The sequence below is a fragment of the Sinocyclocheilus anshuiensis genome, unplaced genomic scaffold (genome assembly GCF_001515605.1).
Source record: "Sinocyclocheilus anshuiensis isolate Anshui unplaced genomic scaffold, SAMN03320099.WGS_v1.1 scaffold207, whole genome shotgun sequence".
Classification (NCBI taxonomy): domain Eukaryota; kingdom Metazoa; phylum Chordata; class Actinopteri; order Cypriniformes; family Cyprinidae; genus Sinocyclocheilus; species Sinocyclocheilus anshuiensis.
This window is the reverse complement of record NW_015551045.1, coordinates 2678561-2694768: the sequence shown is the minus strand read 5'-3', so window position 1 is coordinate 2694768 and position 16208 is coordinate 2678561. Positions and strand designations below refer to the sequence as shown.

Sequence of the window (16208 nt, the reverse complement as noted above, 5' to 3'; positions counted from 1 at the left end):
AGAGAAACCATAGACAGAGATATGTTTCCAGATTCCAGAATGCAATGTAAGAGTGCAGGTTTCTGAAGTAAAAATCCCATGTATTTTCCCCACAGACCTTTATAAATCTTTCAGGAAAGAGCTACGAGCTCTGAGGTAAAGATACGTGCTTCTCTAGAATCGAATCTGTTACTGTTACTGAGAACAAATGTGCAATTAAATTGCAGTTCCTTATGAAAATGTTAACGATTCCAGAGGGGGTTACATCTGAATATTTTCACACAGAGATATGACTGATTTCTCTCCAGAGGTGGACAGTAGTGAAGTATTTTTACTTTATTCAAGTAAATTTAAAAAAGTATCTGTACTTTAACAGAGTGTTTTTCCTTTGGAACACTTTTACTTCACTACATTCCAAAGCATAATGTCGTACTTTTTACTGCACTACATTTCATAAATAAAAGTTTTTTTTTATACCTTTAATACTTAAAGCTGCAGTCCGTACGTTTTGCCTCTTTGTCGCCATCTCTGTTTGAAAACCTGGAATTGCAGGTGTGTGCTGAATTATCTAGCTTGCGTGGGTTGTGAGGCGGCACGGCTCCAGCGCGGATGAATCTAATGTTCTGAAGGGTATGTGTGGCAGTCAGTCACCGCACCGGTGTGGATATTTACTGTAACGTTACTTCGCAATCACAGATTCTAGCCTACATCTTGGAAGATATATAACTAGAATATAATTTAATTTCATTCACATGTGTTTCATAAACACATAATCCTTTCTGGATTACAATCCGCCATCAAAATGATACATTTAATTATTCCAGCTGCTGTGAGGAAAGGCTATAAACGATCAGTCACCTGCTGGATCCTCACATGCGATAGCCTAGCAGACGGGACAACTTCTTAATGTTTACAGACGTGACGTAATGACGCAGCGCCATGCTCGAATTTCCCGCGAAAACCTACCCGTACCACTCAAATTAGAAAACATTATTATAAGCTAACCGTTGTGAATCGTGGTAAAGTAAGGCGATAGTTTTGAACACTGGCTGGTTATGTACTTGCTCAAATATTGATTTTGGATCATTTTTAACCAAAAAAAGTTACGGACTGCAGCTTTAAGAACAATAAACATGTAGTACTTTCATGTACTCAAGTAAATCTTTGAATTACTTGAGTAAAAGAAAGAAAGTACTAGATTTCTAATGTAATTAAGTATTAAATTATATTTTATATAAAACGTAGTGCAGTAAAAAGTACAATATTATGCTTTGGAATGTTGTGAAGTTAAAGAAAAATACTTTGAAAGTACTTTTAAAGCAGAGTAAAAATACTTCACTACTGTCCACCTCTGTTTCTTTCCCAATTTTCATTGACTGCTTTAAAATATGAGTCTCAGGAGTTTAAGACACAGAATAGGACACATGCTTAACTGTTTTATTTCCTATTTGGGTTTATGTATATGCTTTATTTTTTAAGATTGTTAGATGCCAGTGTTTCCTGTCATAGCTATGCAAAGATTTGATTTCAAAAACAGTATCATAGCTATTAAATGGTTTCTTGATAAAAAGAGGTGCTGAAGTCTGATTTTGTGGTGGCTGTGCTTTAAAATGAAATTATTATAATCTTAGTTCAAGTGAAAGTCTGACAGTAATCAGTGTTGAGTACTGTAAAGTTAAACCTGCCTGCTTTAAATGTATCAAATTGAAAACATTACAAATTAAAAAAAGTAATCAGTTACATTAATAAAGTAACTGAAATAGTTACACTACTTATTACATTTTAAATTGGGTAACTTGTAATCTGTAACCTATTACATTTCCAAAGTAACCTTCCCAACACTCTCTATATATTTTATACTTTTTATACTAATAGCAGTACCTTTTTATCGATGATATCTGTGTTGCTCAGGACATCTTTCTGGTTTGAGAGAACAGATTGATTGTTCACAGATGACGGAAGGTTCAGTGGTTTCTCACCTACTGGCATCTCGGTGCTTTAAAAACAAAAACAAATATGCAAAATAAACATGCAGCGGAAATGTAATATTTTAAAACTGATTTGAGCGAAATATGAAGAGCTCTGTATCAATCTCAAAATGTGCTCTGTTCCAAATGACGCACAAATACAAATAACGTGCTTCTCAAACACACAGGAGACTCCAGTCCAGTTTTAATACGCTAATAACGCAATAAACAAATACATATTACACAAATGTTGGGTTCTATTTATAAGATTAAACCTTTTTTCAGTAGTGCATAAAAAACAACAACAACAACAAAACAACTACCATCCCCCAAAAACTGTATTGGACATTTCATGTTTTTTGGTAAAATACAATTTTTGGAAATGAAAAAAAACAAAACAACAACTGCCAGTTACATTTTACAGATTTTTAAAATTTTTTTTACAGTGTACAGTGAGCCATTTATTTTCATTATATGCACATTTAAAGCATAGGAAAGGACAAGATGCTTTTTCAGTGTGTATTTGACAGATGTGCAGTAGTCACCTGTTAGCAGCTTTTTCTGGGTTATTAATCTTCTGCTCCTGTTTTTTCTTGTAGTGTTCCTCCATTAGAAGAGTATCCTCAGATAACAGCTGCTCCATCAGCATGAGTGCTGTCTTCCTATTGGTTACGGGGTAAAGAATGCGAGCTAACGATTGGTCAGCTAAGACCACGTCCCGAACCAGCACCTCCCACTCCAGTTTGTCCGCTGGACAGCTCCCTTCCATCACAACAGGGCCATCTTCCTTCTTTACATTCCCGTCTTGCTCCCTATTAAGTGCTGTTACCAGGCATGTTTCCTGATTGCCCGGAGGTGTTGTGATAGATGTAGTTTTGTTCTCATCAGATGGGCTACGCGGTGCACTCTGGGGTTCAGCGATAGTAGCTGTTTCAGTAGATGGCCAATAGTTTGCCTCGGTCTCATTTATCACAGAAGCTGAGATCCACAGACTGGGATCTGTTGTGACTCCATGACCGAGAGAAACCTCTTGACTAGAGAGAGATGTCTCACTCTTATCTTGAGGACAAACGTCCTGCTGCTTGCTGTGATATATCAAAATAAACATCATATTAAAGGGATACCTTCAATACAGCCACACAAACAAATTGATAACTATACTGGATTCAAAGAAAATGTAAGTTGTGCTTGCTCATGAAAACTCTTACTGGCCCTCTATTGGGATTTTCACACATTTATCCTCTTTTTAAATCCTGCTTTAAACCCTGGGTGTACTAATGTTTTACACTTGTAATTTTTTAAAGGGATATCGCACCTTTTTTTTACTCTTGGTTATTCAATTAAATTAAATTCAAGTTTATTTGTATAGCGCTTTTTACGATACAAATCGTTGCAAAGCAACTTTACAAATTTTTAAAAACATTTTTTACAAAATTGAAAATTAAGTTTCTACAATATTTAGTAGTAGCTTATCAGTGGTGACTGTCTGTTAATGTACATATGGCAGAAATGTACAGTAATCAAACAGACGATGAACACTACTGACAGCAATTATTATATGATGCAATCAAACTTATAGCAAAATTTGGTAGTTTTGTATGTTGTTTCAGGGTTGGCATCATCTGAGGTTATGAAACACTGCACTGTACTATTTTATAAGTATACAGTGGGAAATACACTGCCATTCAAAAGTTTGGGATCAGTAAGATTTTTTATGTTTTTTTTTTTTAAGAAATCTCTTTGTAGGCTGTATTTATTTGATAAAAAATACTGGAAAAAAACCTGTAGTTTTGTGAAATATTATTGCAATTTAAAATAACAGTTTTCTATTTTAATGTACTTTAAAATATAATTTATTCCTGTGAAGCAATTTTCAGCATCATTACTCCATTCTTCAGTGTCACATGATCCTTCAGAAGTCATTCTAATATCCTGATTTATTATCAATGTTGGAAACAATACTTATATTGTTAGAAAAGTATCACAGGTTCCAAAAAATATTAAGCAGCACATCTATTTCCAGCACTGATCAGCATATTAGAATGATTTCTGAAGGATCATGTGACACTGAAGACTGGAGCAATGATGCTGAAAATTCAGCTTTGATCACAGAAATAAATGATATTTTAAAGTATATTTAAATAGAAAACCAATATTATAAATTGTAATAATATTTCACGATATTACTGTTTTTCTGTATTGTTGATCAATTAAATGCAGCCTTGATGAGCAGAAGAGACTTCTTTAAAAACATTTAAAACCCCAAACTTTTGAATGACAATATATTTGGCGTTATAATGTATTTCGTTTAGCATTTGAGGCCAAATTCTGAATGTGAAACACTGATGCTACTGTAAACACACGTATCTCCATGCTTGAGATGAATTCTGATGCACAAGAGTGAAACGAGCCGTTGTTGCAATAAGCCGCAAATAAGAACACATTACCACAGGCCTTGTGGATGTATAAAACCTTGAAACTTTAATACCCAATATTAATTCCCAACCCAGAAAAGATGCAACAGTGTGAAGCACGGAAAAATATAACTCAGGATTTTGTTTAGAATGATCCAGAGTTCACCAGTTTTAGTTTAGAAACGATAATATAAAACTAGATTAAGTAGCAGAAACATGTGAGTGACCCACCGAAATGTGATACTTAAACACCTAACCAAAAATTTAAAATAGCAGTACTTACAGAGACTTGCCTTAGCAAGCACCACTAATAAATTCAACAATGGATTCAGATATACCTGACTTCCAGCCTGGAGTGACTGGGCATCGACAGAGCCATGTCTTCTTTATTTTTTCGTCCATTGTGTGAAGCTGTATGGATGTCATCATCATAGGAGGACACATGCTTTACGAAATGGGTTAAGAGCGGGTTCTCAGGGCCTGCCTGAGAGTTATCCATGTGTTCTCCAGAGCTGGGAATCCTCCTTTGTGTGCGCCTTCCTTCAGCAAGAAATGACAGAGTTCTCCTCTCTGTACCAGGTATGACCTGCCTGCCCTGAACTTGGTCAAGCTGCTCTGAACTTTTGCTGAGAAATTCAGGTCTTGTGACCCTGGATACATCAAGCTCTTCCATAGATTTCCCTCTTGAAGCTCTGACTTGTACGTGCCGCTCATCAGGGACAGATGCTGTGTGACTGTGATGGACTACTGTGTCTTCCTCTACTTTTCTTTGAACACTGAAAAATAATTCAAGGGTTTTTGTTCAGTAAAATTAAGAACTAAAATGTCTCATTGTATATCTTTAGTTAAGCTTGATAACATTCAATTTGTGGTAATAATAAATAGAGATGCACTGATACTAAATTTCTCAGCCGATACGATTCGGATTCCGATTATTCATTATGATGCATATGATGCTGATGCAGATACCGATAGCTTGGTTTTCTTAAGGGAAAAAATCCTTTCCCAAATAATGCTGTAAACTATAAAGGGAACCCTCTCATTTGGTACATTACTATAATATTAGAGGTTATAATTAACAAAAGAGCCGAAACTATTATATTAAACTTCTATTTCTTTCAGATATAATAATCACTCAAAACTGAAATGTTTGTATTCAACACAACTGCACATAAGGTAGTTTTTGAAGAAACTTTAAGATTTATTCAAACGTACATATATAATAAACAGTAAATAAGCTCTTTCTAGTGTTTTTTGTAGCTAAATAACGATGAAAACTGGATAACTTTCCTGAGGTAAATGCAAAGTGACATATTGATTACAAGCTGTTTTATTGCCGTCTTTTCGCAGTTGAAACACTTGCACTGTATTTTTACACATACCTTCTGATGTTCATTCATGTTTATTTCACACTATAACATGAGTGCTCTGATGACTTGTGCTCCGTGCTAATGCTTGATCTGTCATGCCACATTTAAGATCATCAGTACAGCATTTATTGTTTGAATTTGTGATAAAATGTACATTATTTGAGAGCTGAGACTTTGTTTCTTATCAGAAGTAAAAAAGCACAAAAGCTCTTTGCGATAAATGGAGGGGAGGCACATTACAAACAGTGTTTGATGAAGGTTAAAAACGTGGACCTGGCAACCCCGACTTGAACTACAGGTGATTCATGGGGTCAAATAGTACCTGCGTTAACAGCTCAATTTTTTAATGAATTGGCATTAATGCATTATTACTGCACTTACTTCGACAGCCCTATATTCTACACAAGAGACATTTGAAGTCTGACATGTTTTTTTGCACGCTTTTGATTGACAGGATATAATTTGGCTCTGATCATTAGCTGTTTTTAAATGATCGGCCGATAATTACTTTAATCAGTCGATACTGATTATCGGCCCATACATCTGTGCATCCCTAATAATAAATGCAGGACAGAGATCTAACTTCTACCGCTATCCTACTCAGCAATAAGAGCAATAATATATCACCTTGAAATAGCCTTATTATGAATGGCTGAGGACTCATCTGGATGTTTCCGAACCTATAGAAAAAAGAAAAAATTATGCAAATACAGCAATATGAAAATCTACATGTTAGTCGTGGATCTTATTAATTTAACTGGAAATTCACGTAAACCTGCAATTCTGTTGAACAATTTTATAAGATACCTGGAAAGCATGGGGATTCGAGGTGCTTCGGGTTCGAAAGAACTTGGGTTGTTCAAGCTGGTCCAGGAGACTCTCCACAGAGGCCGACTTCCCTGCTGTAGAGGACTCCTCTCTCCAGCTGGACTGCCTTGAGTGCTTAGCAGTGATGAACTGGGAGTATTTAACAGAACTTGACACTGAGTCAAGAATCTGACCTGCGGAGAGTGGCCTGTGGAGCTTCTTGGAGTCTGACAGGCCAGAATTATGTCTGGAGCTCTCTGAAGTTGAATTCCTGTGGCTGGGTACTTGTGGAACTGGGTGCTGGGGCTCAGCGACCTTTTGACCGGTTTTACGTTCCATGTATGCCACTAAGGCTTTATGCTGAAGGTGCTTCAGAGTTGATCTTGAGAAATTGGAGGCAGACAGAGCACGTCCCCGTGTTTCGAACATCTTCCGTCTAGCAGCCACTAGACTGTGATCGCCCTCCGAGAGAAGACCTTCTGCTGCTTCATTGCCAAGAGAGTGGCAGGTCATATGAGCCGGTCCATCTGCCAGCTGGTGTAGCTTCTCAGGCTCAGAGTGAGAGAGCTTCTTCTGATCTGCTGTCAAACGCTTCCTACTCCCTACTCGAGGCACTTGCGGTTGAGCAATATTCTGTGGCTTCTCTGGTTCTTTTTCAATTGCCTTCTCAATCTCCTGACCAAGGTCCTTGCTGTACTCTTGAGGATTGTGTAGTTGTGGCACGGGAGTTGCCTCCAAGTTGGGCAGTTTGTCTTGTAATGAAGGTTCGACAGAAAGCTTTTTGTCTGTCTGCTGCTTGATCCTGTGGGGCTGAGAAAGCTGCAAATCTCTCCTTTTAAACGAAGTCTCCCTCAAAACCTTGGATTGGGCATCTTTCAGTTTCTCCTTATAATACTTCTTGTAGGAGTCATCTAACGTACCGCATGGGTAGAAGAATTCATTCGGCTGTTTTTCTTTAGACATTTCACTCTGCCGATATTCGCTGCTGGGAGAGGCTTGCTCATCATTTCCAGATTTCTGTTTATCTTTGACGCAGTCTGGATTCTTGACCTCTATATTACAGTCATTATTGTTTTTGAACTTGTCTGTATATGACACCCTGTTTGCTCCTGTGAGGTGATATAACAGTGGGGTAGCCTCCTTGCTGATCTTGTCACTTGGGATATCCAGTTGGGGCCGTCTCAAAGCTCTTGTCATCGGTTCCTCTTTCTTGGGGTGACTGGTATGGTCTTGCTTAATTTGAGCAGGGGTCATCGTTGTACCAACTGAATTGTCCTCTGGACCACAATAGAAGATAGGGTGGCTGGTGGAGTGATGCCTGCCAGTTTCTCTACTCATGACCCTCTGGTCCTCCACACCTTCAGAAGTCTGCTCTGACTTGAAAGATGAATGAAGTGCCTTGTCATTAGGATGCTCCACAACTTCATTCTGAATGCTGAATTTGTGTTCCTCTTGGAAAAACAGTCTTCCACTCGGACCATCAGGACAGCTCTGCCTTCTACGCTGAGTTTTATAAGACCACTCACTGGAGGTTTCCACGCTTGCACTGTCACCAACACCTTGCACGACACTGGGCTCAGACGACTTGAAGACACCGGTAACAAAATAAAACTGTCCTTTGTGCTGAATACTCCCACTGATCATGTTCTGCGGCATATTGCAGGAACTCACAAAACACTGGTGCTCAGAAACAGGTCCACCATAAGCTGAATGTGACCTCTTCCGTTGGGTTTCGGATTGGCTGCTCGAAGGCTGCAGCAAGTGCTCTGGTTGACAGGTTTGCTGGGGGAATCTATTTAAAATTCCTGTAGACTTTGGTGGATCAAGCATCTTGTTCACCTGGTCTTGCTTGAGGTGATCTTTAAGCTGTGAAAATGTGCGACCATAGACAGGCTCAGCCCGGACACCACAGACCTCTGAATTACTTGTCTGCTGCGAAGTAGAAAGGTCAGCAAGTTGTCCTTCTGGACTCTGACGTGACCTTGAGTTTTCAAGGTTCCTGGTTGTTACAAAACTGTTCAGACGGGCAGGTGGTGGTGGTGGTGGTGGTAATGGATGCGTATGAACTGGTGGATCTTCGATGTCAGAGAAGCCACCGCTGCTCCAGTGATGCTCTTGTGCAACGGTTTCCATGGAACGGTAAAGGTGGTCCATGCTCTTGGAATCTGAATCAAGAAAGATTGGGCTGTACATACCTTTGTAGTGCAAGTTTTGCGACTGGAGTTCATCCAGTACAAAAGGAGAAGGGTAATCAGGGACATTGGAACCACCGGAGAATGAGCTATAGGCTGAGTCGCCTTTGCTGTGGTGATGGTTATACTGATCAATACTATTACTGGACTTGGCCGGGGCAAGTCGACTGACCGGAAGACTCAGAGGGTATAGGTCAAGGTTACTCATCCTCTCAAAGTGGAAATGATAGGAATCCATTTGGACTATGAAGTGGAATTGTGGACCCAGGTTCCTTACTATAGTTACAAAACAGAGTCCACAGGAATTTGGCGTTACCTGAGAGAAACAAACATAAACAACTTTTAAAATTGTAAAACTGTCATTTTGGAAAAAAAAAAAAAAATGTCCTATTGACCACAATACACATCACAATACAGATTTTTTGCATTAACTAAATTACTAGATCTACATAGATTGGTGTTAATGATTAAGTTGTTAATGGCATGAGTTGTGCCTCAAATTACCAAAGTACTCTATGCAAGTATAGTATGCTACCATCTAGTGCAGGGGTGCCCAAACTCGGTCCTGGAGGGCCGATGTCCTGCAGAGTTTAGCTCCAACCCTAATCAAACACACCTGAACCAGCTAATCAAGGTCTTACTAGGCATACTAGAAACTTCCCGGCAGGTGTGTTGAGGCAAGCTGGAGCTAAACTCTGCAGGACACCGGCCCTCCAGGACCGAGTTTGGGCACCCCTGATCTAGTGTATGAAGTTTAGAAGGTTATTTTGTCATCTAGCATCATCTGATAGCCTGCCCCTTTTCACTACATAACAATGTGTCCCATAGACTGTAAAGAAAGATGGACGACACGTCTCCACTTCCTTCCACTATAGAAAAGTGAAGCCAAAGCATCCAAGTATGGCCGCGGTCATCTTCCAAAATGACGTCATTTGGAGCTGGAGTCTACGCAGTAGTGATAGTGAGGTGGAGCCTCGGTTTCAAAGTCCCACCCAAACTCCAGCAAAGTCAATCGCAAGCTCACAATCATGACACCACATCCCATTTTTATAGCATCAAATAACTAACTAAAAGCAAACTTATTAGAAAAAGGAACACTTTAACATACATCAGCATGATAAGAACCATCTTTTTAGGAAAAATTAATTAAGTGTAATTTAATTTTTTTAAATTTGGCTCACGTCACGTCCCATTTGTTTACATGGAGAGGGTGGAGTTTATGACCTATACTGCACCCAGCCACCAGATGGCGATCAAAATGTTTCGGCTTCACTTTTCAGGACATGTATGACACACTAGCCATGCCCTAACCAGACGTGGCATGACAAGATTCCAACAACAAGCAATCTAACAGTTCACACCAGATGCGATACGACTACACGACAAAATCAATCAAATTTCACAGCCAATCAGAAGTGTGTGTGGGCGGGCACTGCACTCCCAACGGAATGGATGAGTTTATAACCTAATTCATAAATATTAAACCTTTTAAACATTATTAAATGTACATACTAAGTGACTGATACCGTATTATTATGGAATACACGTTTCGCAATGAGTTCACAGTTTTAAAGTACGTTTAATTTATTTTCAAGATCTGAGGTACTGTGTTTTGTTGCTTTCAGTATGGCTATAAAGGTCATGCAAAATGACATTCAGACTCACATTAGACACCGTTAACATGAAATAAAGCACAAGTACCTGTGATTATCATTGTCATAGTTTGTATGTTGTTGTTCCAGCCATGACATCACAGAAAATAGGAATTGTTTATTAAATAGAATCCCGTCACTTGTTGTGTGTCGCGGCTGGTTAGGAGAGAAACTCTGATTAACGTGGAAAATATACCTTCACGTGTTGCGGCGTCACGTTGCGTCTGGTTAGGACATGGTGTAAGGAAAGCTGCGATTTCAATGTGAATGCACAACTTACTCTATTCACACTACTATACTACAAAATGGCATAAAACAGTGCATAAGTACACCAACTGGGACGCTCTATGCGAGATGTGTGTGAATTACAACTTCCTCCCCTGAAAGAATGTGTTTGAACTCCATTCAAGTGTAGTGCTTGGTACAATGCAGTACTCTAAAAGTCCCCTAAGATAATTACGAAGCAATCTGATTTCAGCCTTCATGTGCAAAATTCTTTTAATTCCAAGCTCTTTCCTTGAGCCCTATTTACCAGCTCACTGTCAGGATGACTTAACCTAGTAAGTTCTTTAAAGGATGCTTGAAAGCTTGTATGACGGAACATTTGCTTTTTTTTATTAACTAATGAGGAAACTGATGAAACTGGTTGGTTAAATGTGTAACAAAGTGCAGAATGTTAAAAATGCTTAAACTGCATATTTTTAGAGATACTATAGGCAAAGGAGCATGTAATTAGATATATTAAAAAACTTCTTTTTTCTTTTTTTAAAGAAAAAATATATAAAATAATGAACAGCGGCACGTTGATCAATGATGACATCCTTAATGAGAGTCCTGAGGAACAGGTGCTTGGATGGGGGACTGATTGAAAATGTCTGGAATGCAATTTTAACCAGGCTGAAACATTTTGGCAGTAATCATGTGAGAACTCTTAGATGGATTATGTACTTTAGAGAAATTCAATGAATGCCAGCTTTATAAAAGATTCCACCTTAAATTTATATATGCAAGTCTTTAATCCATTCAAACTGTAGGCATTACTTTTATACATACTAGTCAACATTTGAAGTGGATCAAAACCTTTCATCAAAATTGTCCTAAAACCAAAATGCATTCTTGTCTTAGGACAAATTTGATTAACTTTTTTGATCCACGTCAAATGTTGACTACTGTACCATAACATAACTGAATATGTTAATTGTGAACCTCGGTGATTCTTCTATCACCAGACAACACTCATAGCAAGCAATATCACAATCAGTATTGAACTTTAAATATGCTCCCATATTAAGCAAATAAACTCTATGGTGTTCAAAACTGAGAACACTGGTTTTTTGATCAACAATGAGAACATTATACCCTAATTACATATTGCAGTATATAAACATGGGTGTTTGTGTGCAAGAAATGCTGCATAATGTTCTGGGCATGAGTACAGAGAAACATTCAAGTGGAAGGAAGGGCAATGCAAGCTAGTGACAATATGTACAAGAGCTAGAGGAAACTACAGAGGTTCTATATCTGGGACAAACATTTTTGATCACCATTCAGTATAAGTTTATAAAGCATGCTAGTCTGCATCAGTAGCATACTTCTCTCCTGTCAAAAGATGTATACTACTGTATGCTAACTGCAGTGAGATATGACACCAGGCTTCTAAGAGTTTAGAAAACCCAAGACTTCAAGAGAGAGAGAAAAAAAGTAGTCTTAAAGTCTTTAAACTTCTCTGCAGGCATATCCTGGAAAACATTCTCCTCTGGAGTTCACTTTGATTGGCTGTTTGGTCAGCGCAGCAAATCTCTCCTCAGACAAACGCCGGCAGGATGGGCCTCCTGCGTGTGACGTCCACCCTGCGAGCGCACAATGGGTGCAGCAGAGGGAATATTTCACCGCTGATAATGGTGTCTGAGGAGTGAAAAAAAGGCCTTGCATTCCCGGTCAGCTTCAGAATAAAGAGGGCCCCGGTGCCATTTATTCCCAGAGTCCTCTGCACGGAGAGAGCTGCCAAGCAGGACGTTTTCAGCACAGACCCTCTCAGAGATGGGCCGACCCTCCCCTCGAATACTGTAAAGGCTTCATCATCCAGCCCATTATTCCATTCAAAATCATTTGAGCTGGTAGCACAAGAAGAACTTATGTAGAGCTGCTGTCGTAGGAAATGGAAAAAGGAAAAATCGCCATGGTTTCTCCTAGACAACAATAAGATTAAAAGCAAGATTTTTTTTTTAGTAATCTTACATGTGTCTCCGCTCAACAGTTTGGAAGCCCTTTTGCGCAACAAAATAAATGAAAGTTTAAATAAAAAGAATAAAAAGTAGGGTCCTAAGAAATCCGGTTTATTTTTTCCAAATTCAATTTTAATTTTTCTGGATTCCGTTTTTTTTTTTTTTTCCATTAAAATTTTTCTAGAATCTGTTTTAATGGTTAAATTAAATTTTATTCATCAAAATGTCTAGTTAATTGAAATCATGAAACTTATATTATATAATAAACAGCAATTTATTAAAAGTTTAACAAAAATTTAATTTTAAGGCCCTATAAAATGTCTGATTTTTTCTCAAATTATATTTAATTTTTACCAAAATATTTTTTACCAAATATTAATAATCAAAAGCATTTCTAATTAATTGATTTTTAGAAAATTATAATAATTTATTATCGTTTTATTTCTTTCTTTCAAGAAATTTTGTGTTGTGTATTTACATTTTTCTGCTAAATAAATTCTGGTAAATATTCCTTTAAAAATAATGTTTTAATAATACATTTATTATTAGTAGTTATTATTAGTATCATTACTGTACATTAAGCAATATTTCTGTCACAGTTTCTTCAAGTTAAACCGAACTTTTATTTTGAAGGGTTGTTGTTTGTATATGATATGGCGACAGTTTTTTCTCAGAAGAAATGGTAAAATGCTCATGAAGTGACTCTCAGAGCAGTTCTAGAGATCATGTTTATGTGTTCATGTACTCATATATTGAGGTGGCAGAGACTGAAAACACCAGGAGCGTCGCGCGTGCTTCAGTATACAGCAAATTTCATTTCGGATTCTGCGATTCCGTCCCTGTTTTCCACATCGCGGAAATCATAGGGCCCTAAAAAAGGTAATTGCGACTTTTTATCTCACAATTCTGACTTTTTTCTTTCGGTTGAGAGTTATAAAGTCAGAATTGTGTGATATAAACTCATAACTCAGAATTGGACTTTATAACTCACAATTATGAGAAAAGAAGTCAGAATTTTGAGATATAAACTCACAAAAGTCAGATACTCCAATACGAAAATGAAACACATAGGATACTTCCATAGCCATACTATCTTAAGAAAATCTGTTCAACAAGTACTACTGTACTTGCGCAACTATCTAGCTGACAAGACCAAACAGTTAAACAACCTAACACCTCTGTGCATCACGTTCATGCCTAATGTCTTTTCTTCATTGTGAGGAATCCCCTGCAGGTGCACAACTCTGCTGTAATTGCTTCTGACACTCCCACCTGACAGCTGAACTTCTGAATTCACAAGCCTCTGACAAACAAAGGTGAGCTATTCCTAAGCTTACTCGGACTCGAAGTATTCAAGCGCCATCCATCGTCACCTGTTCTCATAAACGGGTGATGAGATCTCGCGACAAAACAAGATAATACTAGCAGCTGTTGACACGTGCGATTAACGAAGAAAAGGCCAATTATTTCATAATTACATTCATAAATACTGTAAATTACTGGTAAATTAAAAGAGCATTAACAAACATTATAAACACTATAAACATGTATTTCAGGTCCCTTCATTCCACAACAAATCCTTTAAATTTAATGGTTCAGAAAAGAAAAGGAATGACAAATATAAACATAAACAAACATAAATTATTGCATTCATTATATAATAAATGTCCTTTAGACATGAAGCAATTTTAATATTTTTTTTTTGGTTACAGTAAGCTTCAGATGATAAAAAAAACATGACTTTTATTAAAGAAAATTCAGTACGTTTGATAAAAAATGACAATCGAATGCAGTCAGAATGCCCCTATAATTCAAGTTATGAAAGCAAAAAATATCCCTGTATGTTTTTTTAAATATTTATAAGAAATTATATAGTTAAGTAATATCACACAAGAATATTAGTTTTCCTGAATATTAACAAGTCAGTATGATCATTGTATATTTTTATACAACAGTATAATCAAGAAGTTAATATTGAGTGAGTTACATTTTAAACACAATATTGTGTGTGTGTTTTTTTCTGTTTAGCCAACGAAAATAGTTCCAAACAAAGCTGGAGCAGAACATTTGCGCATCTCAAAGCAACACACGGCAGTGTTTCGTTCCTGAATGAATCTGTTTTTGAACAAATCATTTGAGTTAGTGATTCAATGATCCATTCATAAAGACAGCCATTTGCTTCATTTCTTTATGAATCAGGTGCTTTAAATTAATCGTTTGAATGAATGATTCAATTAATCGCTCATTATTCACTCACTTACCGCCACCTACTGGCAGTTTTAGTGTCATTTATTATTCATGACGGGCCTAAACCAGACAAGGTACAAGCACAAAAACACACTCAGCAAAATATTATCGAAATTTTTTTTAAAATATTGAGATATGATATTTTGTCAGTATTGCACACCACTAGGTCAAATTTAAATGTTTTGTGAAATGTGAATGTTTTACTATGTTTTATCCACTCTACAAAATTATTAATATATAACAGAAGTAAATAGTAATTTTATTGTATAATGTAGGAAAATCAGTTTTTACACTGAAATTTTCATTTCCTACGAATCTGTATTTTTTCCCCAAATTATGCCAAAAGTGTAATTTATTAGCCAAAAAGAAGTTGTGCTTAAAAAGTCATTTCCACCACAGAATGGAACATAGTTTAAGATGTGCTGGAAATGACATTCACCACGGTTACCTAAATGTAATAAAGGGATTTTTGAGCATGCATGGGTGGAATTCAGAGAGGAACTTTACAGCATGACTTCTATTTCCATCGTGTCACGAGACCAAGACCAGCAGAGGATCAACATGCTGATATCACTGCCAGATATTAATCTCCTTATTGCCTCCTTCAGAATGTGAGGATGAATTGAAATTTTAAACAAAACAAATAACATAACGTGTGACATACATCCATCAAAACACCAGATCTAGCCAAATATATTTGTGTTTATCATTCATTTTCACGACATTTAGCTGTCGTTAGATTTTAGAAGTAAAATGGGTTGTGAATGTCGTGACTTTCTTACTCAGATCTACATCACGATAACATTTTCGACCCAGTCTCGTGGGGATTATGTTCAATGCTTCTGACCCAGACTTTTAATGCAGTTAACAAGCAAAGGTATAAAGCAGGATCAATGCAAATTATGAAAATACTTGCAGTGGCATTCGTTAAAAGGCAATTTAGCAATGCAAAATATTTGCTAAACCTATGGCAATGCTCCAAAACCCTTTGAAAACGTGACTAACCATACAAGGAATGAACACTTTTTTTTTTTTTTCCCAAGAACATGCTTATGCATTTGTAGAACGGATGAATTTGTAGTCATAAGTGAAAAATCTAGGAAACTAATTTATAAAAGACATACGTGCTACAAAGTAAAATGCAGTAACTATACCAACACAACACTGAACAATTTAAAATAATGTACATTTTCTGAATCTGAGCATAACTGAGCCAAACCCATCTGTCAGCAGACAGATCACAGTCTTAGATATGCAATTTCAGTCATTTTGACCAAAAAAGGCTTTTTGATTCATAAAAACAATGCATTTAAAAAAAAAAAAAAAAAAAAAAGTTCCTTGTGGTTTATTCAAAA

General features: G+C 37.1%; 1 protein-coding gene across 2 annotated transcripts in view; it reads right to left on the bottom strand.

Moving 5' to 3' along the window:
• The window catches only part of LOC107661693 (protein Shroom1-like), a 33426-nt gene that overhangs the window by 3288 nt on the left and 13930 nt on the right, over positions 1-16208 (bottom strand). For both annotated transcript variants that reach the window (XM_016451424.1, XM_016451423.1), the window contains exons 2-6: positions 6538-9045; positions 6358-6410; positions 4699-5136; positions 2492-3031; positions 1861-1975 (exon numbers count right to left, since the gene is read on the bottom strand). In XM_016451424.1, coding sequence (XP_016306910.1) covers positions 1861-1975; positions 2492-3031; positions 4699-5136; positions 6358-6410; positions 6538-8967 — 3576 coding nt within the window. In that variant the 5' untranslated portion in view covers positions 8968-9045. The remainder of the gene's footprint in view (positions 1-1860; positions 1976-2491; positions 3032-4698; positions 5137-6357; positions 6411-6537; positions 9046-16208) is intronic.